The 18256-nt window shown below is 39.7% G+C and overlaps 1 protein-coding gene across 1 annotated transcript; it reads left to right on the top strand.

The window, feature by feature from the left end:
- The first annotated feature begins 623 nt into the window (after positions 1-623).
- On the top strand, positions 624-6111 carry LOC108436083 (exo/endonuclease G). The gene is made up of 6 exons (XM_017712314.2): positions 624-859; positions 1442-1591; positions 1683-1822; positions 2181-2257; positions 2333-2447; positions 5274-6111. The coding sequence occupies exons 1-6, from the start codon at positions 721-723 to the stop codon at positions 5718-5720; spliced, it is 1068 nt and encodes a 355-aa protein (XP_017567803.1). The 5' UTR covers positions 624-720; the 3' UTR covers positions 5721-6111.
- The last annotated feature ends 12145 nt before the right edge of the window (positions 6112-18256 follow it).

The following is an 18256-nucleotide window of genomic DNA, read 5'->3' as shown; positions in this document are numbered from 1 at the left end:
CACCATGTCCGAGGCAGCTCACAGCTCACTTGGGCGGGGCTACCTGTTCAGAAGACCTGTCACTCCAAATCAGTTGACCAATAGAAAGTAGGTGAACGCCCCATTTCAAAGTCTAAACCAAACCATTAAATCAGCAAATAGAACAAAAAATGAAGCACAGACAGTAACAGAATGAGTAAAAACTTACATCAGGATGGATGAAAATGATTAGTAATATGTTTTTAAAGTTCGGTTTAACTCATCGTTTGATTTTGCACTGATCTCGATTTTTTGCTCACGGATTTTATTATTTGAAACTTACGGCACAAAAATGAACTCCATGTGCATTTCGCGAAAACATCTCAGAACAAAGATGAATCTCAAGAGGTGGAGCGAGCATCGCACTCAACGCTCTCTCTACCACTTCAGGTGATCTTAACGCTAAGACTGTTTTGGGAAACTTGGTCCAGTTTTAAACGGAAGCCACTGGGGAAAGGCCGTGTAAAATTTAGTTATGACTGTAGTCGATATAGAAGATGTATAAAGACCCGAATGAAACCAGACCTGCTGAAATCTCCCTGTGAATTGTGCTGGTAGCGCTGTGTCTCCTGGCGGTTTTGTAGTCTGCTCAGCAGGTGGCGCTGTGCAGGATTTCAGCGCCAGTCTTCGCCGGACTTCCTTGGTTCATTTGGCATCACCTGCTCAGAGAGGAGAGGCGGTTTGAGCTACGCTTTGTCAGAAATGGCTCTTCCTCGTCTTAAGTTTGTGAGGTTTTTCGGCGGTTTTGTGTGCGGAGTGACTCTCAGCACTGGTGCCTGTGTGGCGGCGCTCAGACTCTACCTGCCCGAGCAGCAGCGCGACGACTCGGGGGAAGAGAGAGGTAATAACTCCGCTGACCGGCTGCTTTAACTTCAGCTGAGCTGAGAAGGAGAGAAGGACGTTCAGAGCTGTGTTTTAAGCACTGAGCCTCTTTCACAGCTTCGGGTGTTTTTGCTGTGTCAGTCTTGTAAATAACTAGTAGCTTTCTAAGTGGAAACAGTCGGACAGCGAGGCAAGTTCACCCATTGGTTTAACAGGCTGCCTCGGGATTTCCACAGAGCTCGTAGTGCTCCTGATCTCGCTTCTAACACAGCACTGCACGTTTGTGCGCCTTCCTCCTACAGAAAGAACATCATTAGATCCCATTAGGGAACCAGATGTATCTGGAACCAATCCTAGGACACCTGTGAAGCCCACCGGGAAAATATTCCATAATAATACCATAAAAGCACTGGACAGCACCAGGAGGCAGCAGAATACAGCTGACTAGTGGGTTAGCTCGTTAACCTCCTCGTGTGCTGGTCAGTGTCTTAAAGAAGGGGAAACCCAAAAACGTGCAGGTCACGGCCTTCCCAGGGCTGACCTCTGTCTGAAGGGCTGCTTTATTCTTGCTGGTTAATGTAAACTTTGTGTGTTTGTTCAGAGAGTCCAGTGCAGAGTCTCATTAAGCGCTACGGCCTCCCTCTGACCGGAGCAGAAACGAGAAGCTACACCAACCACATCCTGTCTTATGACCAGGGCCGAAGGACACCAAAGTGGGTGGCAGAGCATCTGTCAACCGAAAAACTTCTTGGTAAGTTATGGGTGTACGTTCCTCGGTGAGACGTCTGTTAGCACTTCATTTCTAGGGACTTCTTAAGAGTGAATTCATTTAACCTTGTCAGGAAGAGCTGATAGAAGGCACTGCAAGTTCAAGCCTGACCCTGGTGTTCCCGAGCTTTTCACTGCACACAACGAAGATTACCTCGGCAGTGGCTGGTCTCGAGGACACATGGCACCAGCTGCAGACAATAAATTTTCCCAGGCAAGGCATTTTTTTCTCTCCTAAACTGTATTATCAGGTCTAAAACGTAGCTTAGATTAGATAATGCATTTATTTTGCAGTTTTTTTTTATTACACACCAAAATTCAGCTCCGAGCACTTTAAGCATGTACACAGAAGTGTGTTGTTATTTAGTATTATGAATAGCATAGTCTAGTAAATCATGGCTGACCCTGTGCTCCGACACTGGAATATGCAAAGAAATGTGTTTTGTTGTACTGTGCAAGTATAATGACCTCAAATGTATCTACTTAAAAAAAAAAAACTAAATAAAACCAAAATGAAAGAAAAAAGGTAGTGGCCCACCCCTGACCGTCTAACCTTTACACTTTTTCAACAGCAATCAATGGTGGAAACCTTCTATCTCTCCAATATTGTCCCGCAGAATTATGAAAACAACGCGGGCTTCTGGAACAGGTCAGTAGAGAGAACCGATAAAAGCTGTCCATTTTTTGCGCACTTTTCTTATTAACAGCTTATTATTTTTTTAAGATTAGAGATGTACTGCAGAGAGCTGACAGAGAGGTTCAGTGATGTGTGGGTCATCTCAGGACCACTTACTCTGCCACAAGTAGGAGAGGATGGGAAGAAAACAGTCTCATATCAGGTACCTGAACATAGTGCGCTGTCTTATCTTCACTTTTCACAGTTATAACTCTGTACACAGTGCTAATCAGAGAATGAGCAGCGTTGTCTTTATTGTTATCCTCCTTTTTCCTTTTTTGACCTTCTTTTACATTTCATTAAACCCCCAAATAAGGCCCTGTTGTTAGGAATCCAGGGTCCATTATAGGGGCTGGTTGTTTCTTTGTTTATAATATTATGAGTGGAAAGTGATCTCACTAGTGTTATTTTATTGAGGGCCGGCAAAGGTCCCAGTTCTTCAGTTAGTTGTGCACCATTCAGTTTGTTTTGTATTGCTAACATGGTAAGTACTTATTTTTCCTGCACTTGTAATTGCAGTGCTGTGAGAGCTGAGTTTTGCATGTACTGAATGCTCTAGTGCAATGGTTTTCAAAATGGGCCTCGGGGGGCCCCGTAGATGGTTCATATTTTTGCACCAGCCTCACTCACAGCTCATACCAATAGAGCAAAAATGTGGACCCTCTGGGGGTCCTTGAGGACTGGTTTGGGAACCACTGTTCTAGTGAAGAAGGCCAAAAGACTGACACTGTCAAACATCAGAAAGTAGTCAGCCCTTACTTTTCATCTGTAGCCTGAATATACAGCCTTATGCAAAAGTTCGATCATGTTCAGTCAAATGAATTATTTTGTTGATTTTCTAAATGAGCAAGCTTATGCAAATTTCAGAGCCCGGTTCATATTTATTTGTTGTGTATAACATACAAACACAATTGAATTTATTTTTTACGCTCATGTTAAATTCACCAAATAAACAGTAACTATGTATTAAAATGTGGAGAACTGTGTTTCCTGTAAAGGATGTGTTAATATATAACTTGACCCAGGCAAACTTTGGCAAATGACTGTCATGACCAGTAGATGTCAGTGTTGCACTGTTTCTTGCTCTGTGCCTTTAAAAGTGTAACCATAGCATCACCATCTTTCGCCTGTGGCAAGTTGTGTTTTACTCTAGTAAAGATGAGTTTGTATAATCTGCCCTGCGGGCCCAACATGACTCCAGCATAAACTCCATGCAGTTGTAAACAAAGTAATTATTTTAGAGACTCTTAGATCGACTCCATAAACACCAGGGCAAAAATGTCCTTACAAACTGGATGGGCATGGACGAGTTCTTTGATAAATCTTTATGATCACGTGTGTGACTGTGTGCTGTTGACTTGCTATTAGCAGAGACTTACTGTTGCCAAAAAAAAAATCAATCAGTAGATAAAGCTAATAGTATAGCTCACTGTAGATTAACTGACACATCGCCAGGTTGAAAGAGCACCAACGCTGGCCTGCGGTGTCTCCCGTCTGTGTGCCCTGATATGTATGTAGCCAAAGCAGAGCTCCAGCTGGCCTCACAGGGAAAGAGTTGGTTTTCCGTTAGGGCTAAATCGACATAGACAGCCGCCCCCAGGGCTTGTATGTATCACAAATTGGCAGCGACAGGAGCCATGTTACCTCGATCTGTACACACACTGGCCCTAGGAGAGACTGTAGCTTAGATACCTCTCTCATTTCCTTTGTGCTTCTATGGAATGAGGCACTTGTGCCATTGTGGTGCCTCCAGGGCATCTGAGTTCTGATGGCTACCTAAGAAAGCTGTCGGTGTTTGGTTTATGTAGATTGCAATCAGAGCCTCTTTGTGATTCACTTGTGAATGTTAAACTACAGAAAGTAACTCGTTACACTTTTCTCAAGTAATATAAAAATATCGATTGTGGCAAGGTCTATGAAATGTTTTGTTGTTTACAGAAATACAGCCAGGATGTTGGTCTTAACAACTCAGTTCCTTTAAAAGTTCTGTCAGCACTTAAAAATATAGAATTTCTATACAATATGTCTAATCTAATCAAGTGAATACTACTACTACTACTACTAATAATGTTGTTGTTGTTGTTGTTGTTGTTGTTGTTGCTGCACTGAAGTGAAAAAAATATTTTCACAATTCATGAGACACTGGGCTGAAGGGCAAAGCAAGAAATAAAAATGGTTTATATAAAATAATTTATGCAAATGTTATTTGTAAAGTAATTATTATAAATGATTTTAGGCCACAGTATGTGCCATGACATCTCAATATCCTTGACAAGAGAACAGTTGGGCATTGTGTAAAATTAATTTCATTATTTATTAGTTATACTTTGTTCTTTTGGCTTTTTTTTTTATTGTATTAAAAACTGCAAAAAAAAGAAAAGAAAATTGAGGTAACTGAACTTCACGTAGTAAGTTAATGGAACAATAATCTGTGTCTTGCACCCTGTCAACTAATTTCAAGTTCAGTTGACTCAATTTTAAGGCAAGCTGACTTACTCACAGTGTGCAGATGCTGTTGGTGTGATAGTAGTAAGAGGTATTAAGCTTGTAACAGAGACGTTCTTGGGTGTTGAAACTAACAGCCAGCCTTTTTTTTTTCCTTTCTGCTGTTATCCTAAACTGTTTTTAACCATTTTCAGATAAAAAAATTGGTTTCTGAATCCCTACTGTTAGGGGTATTACTGTTATTCCTATTGTTACAGCATGTTATGAACCTTTTGATGATTTTTCTTTGATTGAAAGCGAGAACAGTTCAGAACATCAGTGGAAGAGGTTGAGTTGCTGGTGTGCTCCAGCAGATGCTCAGTTTGCCAGATGCTTGATCATGTTGCACTATAAGTCAGCCACATGTTTGCTGTAAGAAGACGGCATCAAACAGATCAGTGTTTTGTGTGTCTGTGTGACTGAGACGTAGTGTAACTTGGGCAATATGAACTTATGCACATTCATGACTGAATCTACTCTTAATGTCTTTATGTGGCTCAATCAGCTGATCGGAAAAGATGACGTCGCCGTTCCCACTCATCTCTACAAGGTCATCCTTGCACAGAAAGATCCTTCAGCTAAGGTCCTGGCTCTGGGTGCCTTTGTGGTTCCTAATGCCCCTATAGGCTTCGATCATCACCTGAGGGAATACCAGGTGAGGCTGACTGAATTGGAGAGGATATCCGGTCTGACCTTCTTCCCTAAAGTGGAAACTCAGAGCCTGAAAAATCTCTGCACAGTGGACTCCTGTGAGCTCATGGACTTCAAGCGTTTCACGCTATACATCACTGGCCGTAAAGTAGGTGGTGCTAAAACTTTGGCAAAGCTCGATAAGATAATGGTGGAGCTGAAGGAAGCAGGAATCACACCTGATGATTACTTGGTTAAACTGTACCTGGAGAAAAAACAGGAACTCTTGCAAAAGGAAAACCCAGAGAACAAGTCAGGATAACTAAAAGCTGTACGGCTGTGTGACTGCTTTGTGATCAGGTCATGTGGTGTTTTTGTATTGCATTCTTTGTCGCACCTTCTACAATTGTTTCCTTTTTGATCATGTTTTAAAGGTAATGTATACCAAAGTCCTGAAACTATATGTAAATACAGTTTTATAGTAATGCCTTACATGTTTTTAAAAATCATTCACTTTACTCTTGCATTTGTTTTAGTTCTGACTGGTTTATGGTAAATTCTCTGACCTGGTATGTTGGACAGTTGTTTTCAAGGTCAAGTTATCTGAGATTGTCCAGCTGTTTGCATACCAGAACAAGTGTTTTAGAATGATTATTTGAGGCACATATTAAATGCTCCAGCCTTTTGCCTTATATGGCAGGGGTTAAACATGACTAGGTTGTAGCATAATTTCTTTGGACTCTTCTTAGTGGCCTTGCATCAATTTTGTTTGACGGATTGGATTTCAGCTTAAAATCAATGGGGTCAGAGCGCACAGTGTTGTGGTGTTGTCTGATAAAGGGCTGCGTGTAACTCAATCTGCTTATCACAGGCTCTTTACACCAGGCGAGTATGCTAATCTGGCATGAACCCCAATGTACACCCTGACACAAGTCGAATGTCATTGCATCTGATGTTTAGCTTGTTCTATAGGAAAGCAAAGAAAATGCTGGAACCCATTCAACTTGTCAGGAAACCACAATTGTTAGTTTTATTGGCTGAATTGTTTGGTACAGTAAAGTGCTTTTTCATTCCAGCTGAAATCTAGGTAGGGGATTTGCACTTGGAATCAGGTTATTAGGTTTTAAATCTCAAATGAGGTGTAGAGGGATGCTGGCTTGCTGGAGGGTCAGACGACCGTTGTTCTGAATACTGCTATTGTGCCCTTCAGCGAAGCACATATTGTCTCTCTTGGCCCTTGTCCTTACCATAACGGCCTTGAAAGAGCAGTGAGTGTTCACCGTCCCTATTGCGAACATATAATCATTTACAGGGCCAATATCACTGATTTAAAAAATTCCTAGCTTTTTTTTTTTAAATGAGAGTTTAATGTAGCATGTAGTTACTGCCTAGTCTGTCCAGTCCATATATGGAAACACATTTGTCTGCCCATACTTATCCGCAAAGGGCCAGTGTGGCTGCAGGTTTTCATTTCAACAGTAAAGGAGCACACGTGATGAGATCCTAAGACTGATACTAATTGATTAAAAAAAAAACAAACAAAAAAAAACATAGAATCAGATAAGCTCCAGCTAGTCTGGCCCTTTGTGGATAAGGCTGAACACCTCTGGTCTATACATATACATAATACATATTTATCTATTTTATTTTATTTTTCCCAACATGTTAACTTCTCGCTCTCCAGGGTGTATGTTGGTTTTTTCCGTCTGAATTTGCATGACCAAATCGTAAGGCAAATTATTCAGTAAGCGCATGAAATAATTGTAAATTTAATTTTTAAAATTAATTTTAAAAGCTCCCCTCAAATGAAAAGAAAATGCTTTTTATGATCATACACATCGCTGTATGCTTCCAGTTTACTGCTGAAAGCCAAAAATCTTAGATGCTCTTTGTATTTTATAAATAATTTTTACATTTTTAACGGAGTTCATCACTGAAGACCTGTTTAAAAAAAAAAATCACCTTTTATTATAAGGGTTCAAAATTATATTACCCATCTATTTGGCTTTAAAGAAGATAGTTACAGCTCTCATAAGACGCCCACTTTTTTGAATGTAGCTTATGAAATATGAAAGTTGTGAATATGATGAAGTGTGTTTTGGATCCACCCGTGGTCTTAAGGAGATGAAGAGGTTAAACTCAACAAAAATAGAAATTGTGTGCCAAAATGTGCAAAACAAAAATGCAGAGTTGAGTTTGTGCTCTGTAGTGTTAACTTATTTTCACTTTACTCATGTAATCTGACTCGGGATGTTCATTTCCATACAGCTGTGTTTCTTAAATGCCCTGTAACAAAAACCCCGTTTAATTCTAAGGGCTAACCAGAGGTTTGAAGTCGTAACTGCTTTTGGTACATAAATCCACACAAACATCAGAAACTGCCATCAGAGTAAGAACCGAATAAAATAGAATAGAAAATAGGGCCTTAAAAAATCTAAACCTATGCATATGTAATAGAGAGAAGCAGTTAATCATACCATTAAACTCTTGATGCATTCTGCTAGATCCTTGTTTCAGAGTTTATTCATCTCTTCAAACTTGTGTATACGTCTTTGTTGAGTATGTGGTTGTTTATTGCAATCAAGATCTGGTCTGTGTGGTGAAAGAATTGGCCCATTCTATTTTAAAGGTTGTGAGCATAGAAAGGTCGAGTCAAGTGCCTGTTATAGTAAGTGACTGTATGGTGAGGTTACATATGGGTCGGGTCGTAATTCTGGCTACATGTGAACATAATATAATTAAAGCGAAACAATGGATAACATGATAAATTCAATAAATCTGTCAATGCCCTTTACTCAGAGATTGAAGTTGACTTTAGTTGACCTCTAGCCATAAAAAGGATGGCATAATGGCAGGATGGCTCAAAAAAAAAGGTTTGAGAGAGGGCGGCAGTATTCACCATAAAGAAAATTAAATCTGCCTTTCTCTTACGCCTTTTCCTGTTAAATTAAATTTTGAGCCGCTTGTCTTGATTTGGCGTTGAAATAACTTGTAAGCAAATTAACTCTTTACTGCATACTTTATTATAGCCATTAAAAATCTGGATATAATCTCAGTTATTGTTAAGCTGTCCCAGTAAGAGAGAAGTGCAGTTGCCATGATTACGGTGTACTATTTTCACGGTGCGCTCCCGTGACTTCTCCACTGGCTGTGCTGCCTCAGCATGTTTTACCTCTGAGACAGTGATCAAGCACTGAGCATTTTTTTTGCAAGCGAGTCACATTCAGAAGTTTGTTTGCCAACATTGCAATTTCTGCAAGATTCTTTCTCCTATGAAAATCTTTTTATTTTTTTTTAAAGATGGTAGATTTTTCTATAGGTCACCTATCTGAAGTAAAGCGAGTCAAGGTTGAAGGAACAAGAGTGAGTCAGCATGTTGAAGGTGAGTATTGCAGTGGGTACATGCTCTCTGTCATCATTTCTCCAAATGTCAATTATTTTCCGATCTTTAAAAATAAATACAAATTTGGAAGCAGTTCTGAAATGAAGGAATGGTGTTCTTTGAAAGGTCATTGTATTGAATTATGTTGTATTGAAACCTGAATTGGAACTGATGCCGTTTGAGGAAAGTACTGGACCAATGAGGTTTGCATACCTGTAAGTACTAATAGTGGAATTGTGTTGCATTTTAGGTTTTTGGGCAAGGTCCTGCTCTGTCCACCTGAATACATCTGCTGATGCAGAACAGGTGCAGAGCTCAAAACCTAGCTGTAATTAGGCAGCCTGTGTGTGCTGCCATGTCCTTGCACATTCTCAAAGCGCAAAACAAGAAGCTAGGCAACCAGCCAAAGGCAACCCAATTAGTCTGTTACCTTCCAGGTCTTTGGAAGACCTTATTGAACACTTCAGTTGTAGTTAAGTGGGGAAAAATGACTAGGTTGTGTGGTAGATAGATATTTATTTATTTACTTATTTATTTATTTTTCCATGATTTTTTGAGCTGTAGTTCTGCATTATATGTTCCGTTATATTAGGTTCCATTAAATGGACGTTCTGGGCTAAACGTTTAGTATGTAAATTGCTGTGATGCAGTATTCGGTGTACTGTATCTCTTTTTGGTTTGATAGGATTCACTATTTTATATTGTTTTCATACTTTAGTGCACTCAAATAGGCTATGCAGTCATTGGGAATCCCTGTGGTGTCAACCAGCCTTGACAGCTAGCCTAGTCTTTATTACAACCGTGCTACCATTAGCGATATATTACCTTGGATGTCAAACAAAACTGTAAATCATTGATTCTGTGTTAATTCAGAACAAAACGAACACTAGAGACAATTTCTTTATCCTTTCAATCAAAGAAAAACCAAGTTGAGGTAATATATCATTTAGATAGCGAGGCAGCTTCCTTGCTAACTTTGTTTAGCTAAATCTACACAGCTATACGGCTGCAATGCCGCTTTCTAGCAGTAGCATTAGCTACCTCCCTGTTTTCTGTATTCACCGCCCAACCAAAAAGGAAAATAGCCCACCATCCAGAAATCTAAATCTAAATCCCCAAAGCAGTTATTTTTTAAAAGGACATCAGAAGACGAAAGTTTGCTTAGTATTCAAACCAGAAAATCCAACTCTTAAAACTACTGAGGCTCTCCTGAAGGATGCTAGGAAGCACATTTAGAACAGATATAGCGATGGCTACAGTCTTCTTTTTTGCCTTAGTGTGTCTTTAAATGACCAAATTACCACTCTAGTACTATATCGTTAAATTTTACCAAAGCTTTAAACAAGTTTGAAAAATGCCCTAATTTGCACTATGAAAACTAACAGGCGTAAGACTAAAGGGTATTAAGAAGTCAGATGAGTCTGAGTCACAGCAGCTTTTAAATAACAGTGCTACTGATCTACACCTGCTCACACAGTATGTGCTCTCTGTCCTCACAACTAGTCCTGGAAAGTGTTCTGTTTGTGTTGCCTTATTTAAGTCATCAGGAATCCCACTGAGTTTGCATCTTCTCATCAGTGCGTATCTAAATGTCCTCAAGCTCACGCACGTTTTATAACAGATGTTTCTGAGCAAAGAATCTCTGTCCATGGAAACAGTTGGCCTTAGATCTATCTTTAACCAGCATTATTAATCAGACAAGCCTGTTTTGCACACCGTTGGAACCAGCAGATGGAGATCTGCTACCTTAAAACTCATTGTGGTGAAATGTCTCTCTGAAATAAACACCAGAATATGATTGTACTGTGTTCCTGCCTTTTAAACCACTATACATCATTATAAGGTGTACAAATAAACATATGTGTTAAAAAGTAAGAATTGTTTGCAAAAAAAAAGTAGTTGTGAGCTGGTTAGAGGAGCATGTTTGGTTCCAGATTTATCAGTGATGCCCCCTTTGGCTTCACCACCAGCAAATTCATTACCAGCTTGCCTGAGCTGAATAATACATTTAATGGCCAAATCAGGTATTGGATTATAACTACAGATAATATTGGGCTGCTACAAAGTTAAGTTTGAAAATTGTTAAGCAAACATTAACGCACAGAAAATCACTACTTAGTGTATTATTGTTATTAATGTTGTATTTATTCTAATATTATTGTTTTTTTTCTAAGTAAATAAATGCTTTCCGGATTAATAACTTTAAATCCACTTTTAACATTTTGCAAAGGAACTTTGCACCACACCTATGTTTTTGCTTTCTTTCTGGTGGGCTTTTAATAGGTCAGCCTACTGAATGCTTGCTTTTCTAGCAGACATCTCTTTGGACTTCGTATTGACACTTAAACAGCAACAGATTACAAATACAAACGGCACAATGAAAATTTAAACTCGATGTTTTATCTGTGTAAATGAAACTGTAATAATGAGGGAATAGCACAGCTGGCCATGGAGCTGAGCAGCCAACTGTCCAGTTACTTTTGAGCCCCCAAGATTCCTGCACTGTTCAACCAATTTGGATGTAAAAGCCTCAAATTGCCATCTGAGCTTTAAGCTCTTATTACTTACTATCATTACTTAATTTTAACTCCAATGTGCTATGGAACACACCTAAAATAACAATCATGTTGTTGATGTATAAAGCAGGGGTTCCTGAACTTTTGGGGTTGGCTGAGAGCCAAAAAGACTACATTTAAAAAGCTAATAAAACAAATTGACTTTATATTCTAATATGGCACCAAGTTGTGTTTCTGTGACACTTTAAAAGTACAACATTTAAAGGTAAGTAAGAATTTAAGAGTTAAATATAGTGTAAAAACTTGTTTGTTCTCTGAGTGATGGACTGTGGTCAGTGCACTGTTCTGGTGGGCCAAATCAAACTCACTTTGGACAGCTCTGTTATAAGGGCTGTAGCCAGATGATTGCTCACATTTTGAAGATGCAAGTTGACATTGAAATCTGTAGGACGTGATCACTCCTGAAGGATTCAGTACAGTGACACTGTCCATGGTAAAAGACTGAAGCACTTCTAGCATGGTGCCTGCATGTGTAACTGCAGGAACTGGACTGAGGAAGACATTAAGTCACAATGTCAGTCTCATCTGGTCTCTGCAATAAAACATGCTGACATCTTGCAGGGCTTTAGGATTCAGTAGCGAGTTTTCCGTTGGCTTGTCCGATCCTATCGGAGTGGTCAAGCTAAAACAAAAACCATATGAACCGTTTTGAACTCTGATCACCTTTAATCCTCTGTTATGACCTGTGCCTGTGGTTCATGCTAGCCCTTTGTCCAGTGTAACGTGCTGTTGAAATAAGACGTTATAAAAGTGCACTGGTCATGATGTTCTGCGTCTAACTGGCTCCGTGTGCAGTCCGCTTGGGGGGGCAGTGAGAATCCCTGAGTTGTCTTTTCGTGAGCTGCCTCGTTGAATTAGCCTGAGTTTGCCACCCTGTAAGAAGAGATGGGGGAGGGGGGGCCTCTGAGCTTGTGCGTCTTTGGGGACAGTCCTACATCCTCGAAGGACCTTGCCTTAATGTGAGAGAGAGAGGAAGTGTCTGATTGGCTTTTGTTGGTTGTTGTTGCTCTTCCTAAGCCTCCTCTGAGAGCCTTGTCCTACATCATTGCTTTGGTTTTTGTTCATGTCAGCGGAAGTCACGTGTATAGGACTTATTAACAATAACCTGTTCAGTGTTCAGGTTTGAAAAAACGTCACCCAGGTGCCACATCATTAGATATTCATGCAGTGGTCATAAAAGTATAAGAGTTAAAGTTCTGTAGAGTAAAATGTTATTTCCTCCACGATTGAGGTCAGTTATGTAAGCCCTTCTCTGATGACGGCGGCAAGTAGCAGTTATATACGTAATAGAAGTTGAGGATTGGCACCTCACAGTGTGACCCCAGTTATGTAGGTTATAAACTAAAATTGTGCAGTGCACCAGATGGATATCAGAGCTTAGTCTCTCTCTTGTAGTCACGCAATTGCTTTAACCATATCAGTTGTTAAACCATTTTAATAAAACTAACATTTATGTATATACATGTGTGTACACACACTATGTAGACAAAAGTATTGGGACACCTACACGTTACTACACCTACAGCTCTTATGACATCCCATTCTAAATCCATAGGCATTAATATGGAGTTGGTCCCCCTTTGCAGCTATAACGGCTTCCACTCTTTCTGGGATGAAAATCTGCGAGTGTGTCTGTGGGAATGTTTGCCCATTCATCCAGAAGAGCATTGGTGAGGTCAGACACTGATGTTGGATGAGAGGGCCCAGCTCGTAGTCTTTGTCCTAGTTTATCGCAAAGCTGTTTGACAGGGTTGAGGTCAGAGCTCTGTGTGGGCCAGTCAAGTTCCCCCACGCCACACTCGCCCACGCCACACTCACCCAGCCATGCCTTTATGGACCTTGCTTTGTGTACAGGGGCACAGTCATGCTGGAACAGAAAAGGGTCTTCCCCAAACTGTTCCCACCAAGTTGGAAAAATACAGGTGTCCAAAACGTCTTGGTCTGCTCAAGCATTAAGATTTCCCCTCAGTGGAACTAAGGGGTCTAGACCAACCCCTGATGAACAACCCAAGGCATTATCCCTCCTCCACCAAACTTTGCAGTTGGCACAGTGCAGTCAGGCAGGTAATGTTCTCCTGGCATTTGCCAAACTAGGACTCATTAATCAAACTCTCAGATAGAGAAGTGTGATTTGTCACTCCCAAAGAATACATTTCCACTGTTCCAGAGTCCAGTGGTGGCTTGCTTTACACCACTCCATCCGACACTTGACATTGTGCTTAGTGGTGTGAGGCTTGTATGCAGCTGTTCGGCAATGGGAAATCAAGCCATAAAGCTCCTGTCACACAGTTTTTGTGCTGATGTTAAAGCCTGAGGTTTGGAGCTCTGCAGTTATTGAGTCAGCAGAGTGTTGGTGACTTTTATGCACTATGTGCCTCAACACTCTGCAACCCCGCTCTGTAACTTTACATGGGCTGACATTTCATGGCTGATTCGTAAATGCTTCCTTTTCAGTAATACCACTCGCAGTTGATCTGTAGAATATATGAAATGCTGCCGCAGTGTTTATGAATTACTTTAGGGAATATTAAAGCCCACTCCCACCAAGTAGAGGAGAGAGAAAGTGTTTATCTCCCATTTCTGGCAGCAATATTTTGACGTTGTAAGCTCTTATTTTGAGAATAGATATTGAGAGAGTCAAAATTTCCGTATAGTATGTTGTTTTGAAAAGCTAAGTTAAATAATTGAGAATATAGGTATTAATTTCTACCTAGTAAATCATTTAGCTTTTTTTTCTCTTTCTTTAACTCTGAGAAGGAGTGTCTATAAGGGAAGATTGCATGCAAAGTTTGATTTCCTAATTTCAGCAGTACCCTGGTACATAGGCAGTTGGTTAGCGTCAGAAAAAATAATAGCGAATGGAGTGAAGCTGTTTATTCATTCTGTTCATTGATGAGAGGAATAAAGTTTTTTACCAAAGCATTCGCCTTTTTGTTTTTTGTGGCATTCCACAAACCATTTTGCTGTGTGGTAATAGAATAATAAGTCAAACTGATAACACTAAGCTCTGAGAAAGGTCTGGACAGGTCACATCTGTGCACTGTAGTTCCTCACTTATCGGAGTCTGATTAGAGGCTTTAGATAGCCTAAAATTGACCATATGGAATGATATAAGTGCTCTGCATCATTTTCATGAAACTTTTGTACAAAGTGGAAACAATCACAATGATGAATCGAACCAAAATGTTATAGTGATAAAATTACACCTACTGGAAAGAATAAAATGTGAAATTATCAAAACTTCTTAGTTTTAGGATGGTAGAATGATGTGATGGTGAAGTGTATATGTTATTGCAGTGTATGGGGTGTTTTCTGCACTAGCTGTGTTTTGCATTGTATATTTTTGGATTGAGGTCACTTGTATAACACAAAGACACGGTGTAATATGTTTTTTAAATGGAATGTGGAACAGTGTGCATTTATAGGTGTATTCACTTTTGTACTGGACTGCCATATGTACAAATTGTTATTGTTGTTTTCTATTTTTATTATTATTGGTATTATAGATAAAATTGCTGTAAATCAACTGTAATCAAGCATTTTTTTGAAGTTGTTCAATTTATACACACTCCTACCAGACATGAGTTTGTACAGATACACCAAAGATGAACATAATGTGTACCACAATTGTTTGACTGTAGGAAACTTATAATGAATTAGGGTCAATGTCAACAATCCAAACTTTTCTTTGTTGAGCTACTATTTGCCGATTTTGCATCTGGCAAGAACTTCATGGGGAACATCCCACCCAGAAAAAAGTCATTTGTCACAGTCCGTTTGTATGTTTTCTGGCGTATACGCGCTTTGTTATGTAGGTTATTAAGTGGAAGGGGGGTGGTTGCCTGTGTTGGGAAAATTGCTGTCCCCTGCAGACTTTTCTTTTTGCTGTGTGCACAGTATTTTCACAACAATTAAATTGATCTATGAAGATGTTCTCTGAGCCTGCGTAATTTGTGATGTCATAGGCATTCTCCATACATTAAAGTGTGTGTGTATATATGTGTCAGCACTTCCTCTTGTTTCCCTGAATTCTGGTAAGACTCGAATGATAAAGGGATTATGGTGTATTCATTACATACCAAAACCCTGCAGTGGCTGTTTGTATTTGCCTGTATTTGTCTTCTAATACTAGCATGTCATGGGCCTCTTTGTGTGTGTATGTGTTGCGTAGGAAACGGACATATGTGTGAGTGTATTCTCGTAGGTGTGTATGATTGATGTTTGTGTGTGTATGTGCAGGCGCACAGGCTTAGAGAAACTGGAGGATTAGCCTCTAGAGAGCAGGGTCACTGCTCCCCACAGGGAGAACACACTCATCCTCCAGCACCGTCCAGGGACCTCATCAGGACTTTGCTGTCATGGCAACCCCATACAGCAAACAACACACTCCCGGGCCCACACTTATCCGTCTACTTACGAAGAGCCGGAGAACGAGGGAGGGAGAGAGGAGAGATGGACTATGGTCGAGAGATGGAGAGGCTAGAAAGTGTGGAATGAAAAAAGAGAAATGGTGAATGAAGAGAAGTACTGTGTTTGCTCATTCCTGCTTCAGAAACACCCCCCACAATCGATGACACTAGGTGGTACCTTAATTTACAGTGTGCTATATTGAATCTAATGCTCAGAGCCATTGCTGGCCTTGCTTATGTATTCGCACTTGCAGCGTACTAAGGTAAAACATCTGTGCTGCCATTTTGTGAGTAGAGAGTGAAGTGTAGGTTCAAGTGCATAATGTGTGCCCGAGTCAGGTCTTGAGTCTCTGGTGTGCCCCTGCCATTTTAGTCTCGAGTCTTTAGAAGAGACTTTTAGTTTAGTCTTATTACCTGGAGACTTTGCATTTTACAAACATAAATCTTTACTAAAACCGGTCAGATTTAGCATGGCTTCAGATAATTAGCCTTTCATAATAGAAAAACCATACTTTTGAAGGAAAGAGGCACAACGACTCGAAACAGTTGATTAGGCTGTTGTTTCTATTGCATGTAAGATAGCTAGCTGGTGTAACAGCTAATCCAACTGAAGTTTTAGTGAGTTTTAAAGGAACGTGATCTGTAACTTATTGAAATATAAGATAGATTAGCTGAGAAGCAGCTAAAAGCATACTTTATATCCAAACTTAGTTTGAATTGTTTTAAGTTGTTTGACCTTTTTACATTAAACACCATATTTATGGCATGTAACACTTAATTCTGTCCATCAGAGCGAATGATTTCTATAATAAAAACCTTGTTGTTTGAAGTCATATTGAAACCTAAGCTGCAGCAAGCTGTGAGAGAAAAGATGTTGGCTGGAGTTCCCATCTCTAGGAACCGTATGGTTCAGAAGTGCTTGAGAGAGGCCTCATCATTTCCTCAGAGCACAAATCTGTGTCGTTGCTTTGCATATTTGTCCATTCATGGTGAAATGGAGTTGTGCAGTTGTTGTTGGTAACAAACAACCCCTAACAACTCCCTCAATATCTAGCCTACTCCCTCAGAGACGTCTTCTGTATGACTCTCTGTCAAGTGGCCTTATAGGCCCCGTGCTCGTGGGAAGGGTGTTGTACCAGCCGGGCCAAAACACGGTTGTGAGATAAACATCTCTGCATCTGCTTTAAGCCAGATCTTTATCACAGAGCAGGAGCAGCATGACACAGGGCTGATCACTGAGTAATCTTTCCAGATTGTAACTACAGTCTGTTCTTTGTGGCTCCATGTTACACTGGTCCAACAATGCTGAAACAATGTAAAGGTCACTGCTATGGACTGTTTAAGCATTTGTGGTATCGTGAAAGTCACACTTTGATATATATGTTGATCTCACAATATTTACTTGGAACAGACAAAAAAGCACCAGTTGTGCCACATAAAAAAATACAGTGATGTTTATTCAGCGTTTCACGTAATACACTGCACTAAGTCTAATGAAATGGAACTTATTATACTCTCTAATGAAATATTCAGCTGATTAGTGTTCTCTAACCACATGAATCTGGTGGGCCTGGTACTGGAACCGAAAAAGTACAAGAAAGTAAGTTGGCCATTTAAGTCTGTCACCACAGGAATTGGATCACATCTTGTAATTTGATCGATTTCTGTGTATAGAATAGCTGTTTTCTGTGTGCTGCTTTGTTTCCATTACTATATACAGTATGCAGGATGCTTCTTTTATTGTTGGATCAGATGCAGATTGCATTTTATTCCAAGCGAGCTCATTCAGGACAGAATTTGGATTGGTAAGTGCTTATAATTGTTATAACTGATGTCACTTGTAGTCCTGTTCATGTGTTTTCTTGTTAAAAATAATAGGTTGTGATAACTGAATAAAATCTCAGAATTTTCAACACAGATCACGTTCTTTACATATCAAATGTCACAGCATTGAGAGATTTCATTTTACATAAAAAAAGTAGCCCAATAAGGTATAAATAACTACTTTTTTTGTGTCAGCCTTAAAGGGTGAAGTGCTTATGATGCCCACAATGTGCTCAGAAAAGCATATTATGATGTATATCACTGCTGTGGGAAGAAGACCTCGTATCTCCATTTTTGTCGTTTTTCAGTTTTTGAAGATTTAAATTTAAATGTAAATTTAATGAAGAACGGACCAAAAGAAATGGCCTAAAATTACTTGGAAAAAGTACTGGTTCCTTTTACGTACACTAAAGGTAAGGTAAGGTTTTTCCTTCTCATGTAATGTTACAGTTTTATAGTTTTATAGTATAGATACAAGATTTTCTTCAGACAACGGCGATATGTCCATCACAGTAATGGTAAATATCATATTGCCCACCTCTACTTCAGGAGCTGAGTGCTCATAGGGGAATGTTCTATACCCTCAGACTAGACTTTAGAATATTCTAGAACAATACTTTTATTTTGTACAATTTCCATTTTAAGTTTATTTGTGATTTCATTTTTT

The sequence above is a fragment of the Pygocentrus nattereri genome, chromosome 3, assembly GCF_015220715.1.
Source record: "Pygocentrus nattereri isolate fPygNat1 chromosome 3, fPygNat1.pri, whole genome shotgun sequence".
In the NCBI taxonomy this organism is placed as follows: Eukaryota; Metazoa; Chordata; class Actinopteri; order Characiformes; family Serrasalmidae; genus Pygocentrus; species Pygocentrus nattereri.
Note: the sequence above shows the minus strand (reverse complement) of the source record. Positions and strands in the feature narration are given on the sequence as shown.

Coding starts and splice junctions, on each gene's coding strand:
- LOC108436083 (XM_017712314.2), top strand. CDS start 721: ATGGCTCTTCCTCGTCTTAAGTTTGTGAGGTTTTTCGGCGGTTTTGTG. Junction 860..1,441: donor CGACTCGGGGGAAGAGAGAG/GTAATAACTCCG, acceptor GTGTTTGTTCAG/AGAGTCCAGTGCAGAGTCTC. Junction 1,823..2,180: donor CAGACAATAAATTTTCCCAG/GCAAGGCATTTT, acceptor CTTTTTCAACAG/CAATCAATGGTGGAAACCTT.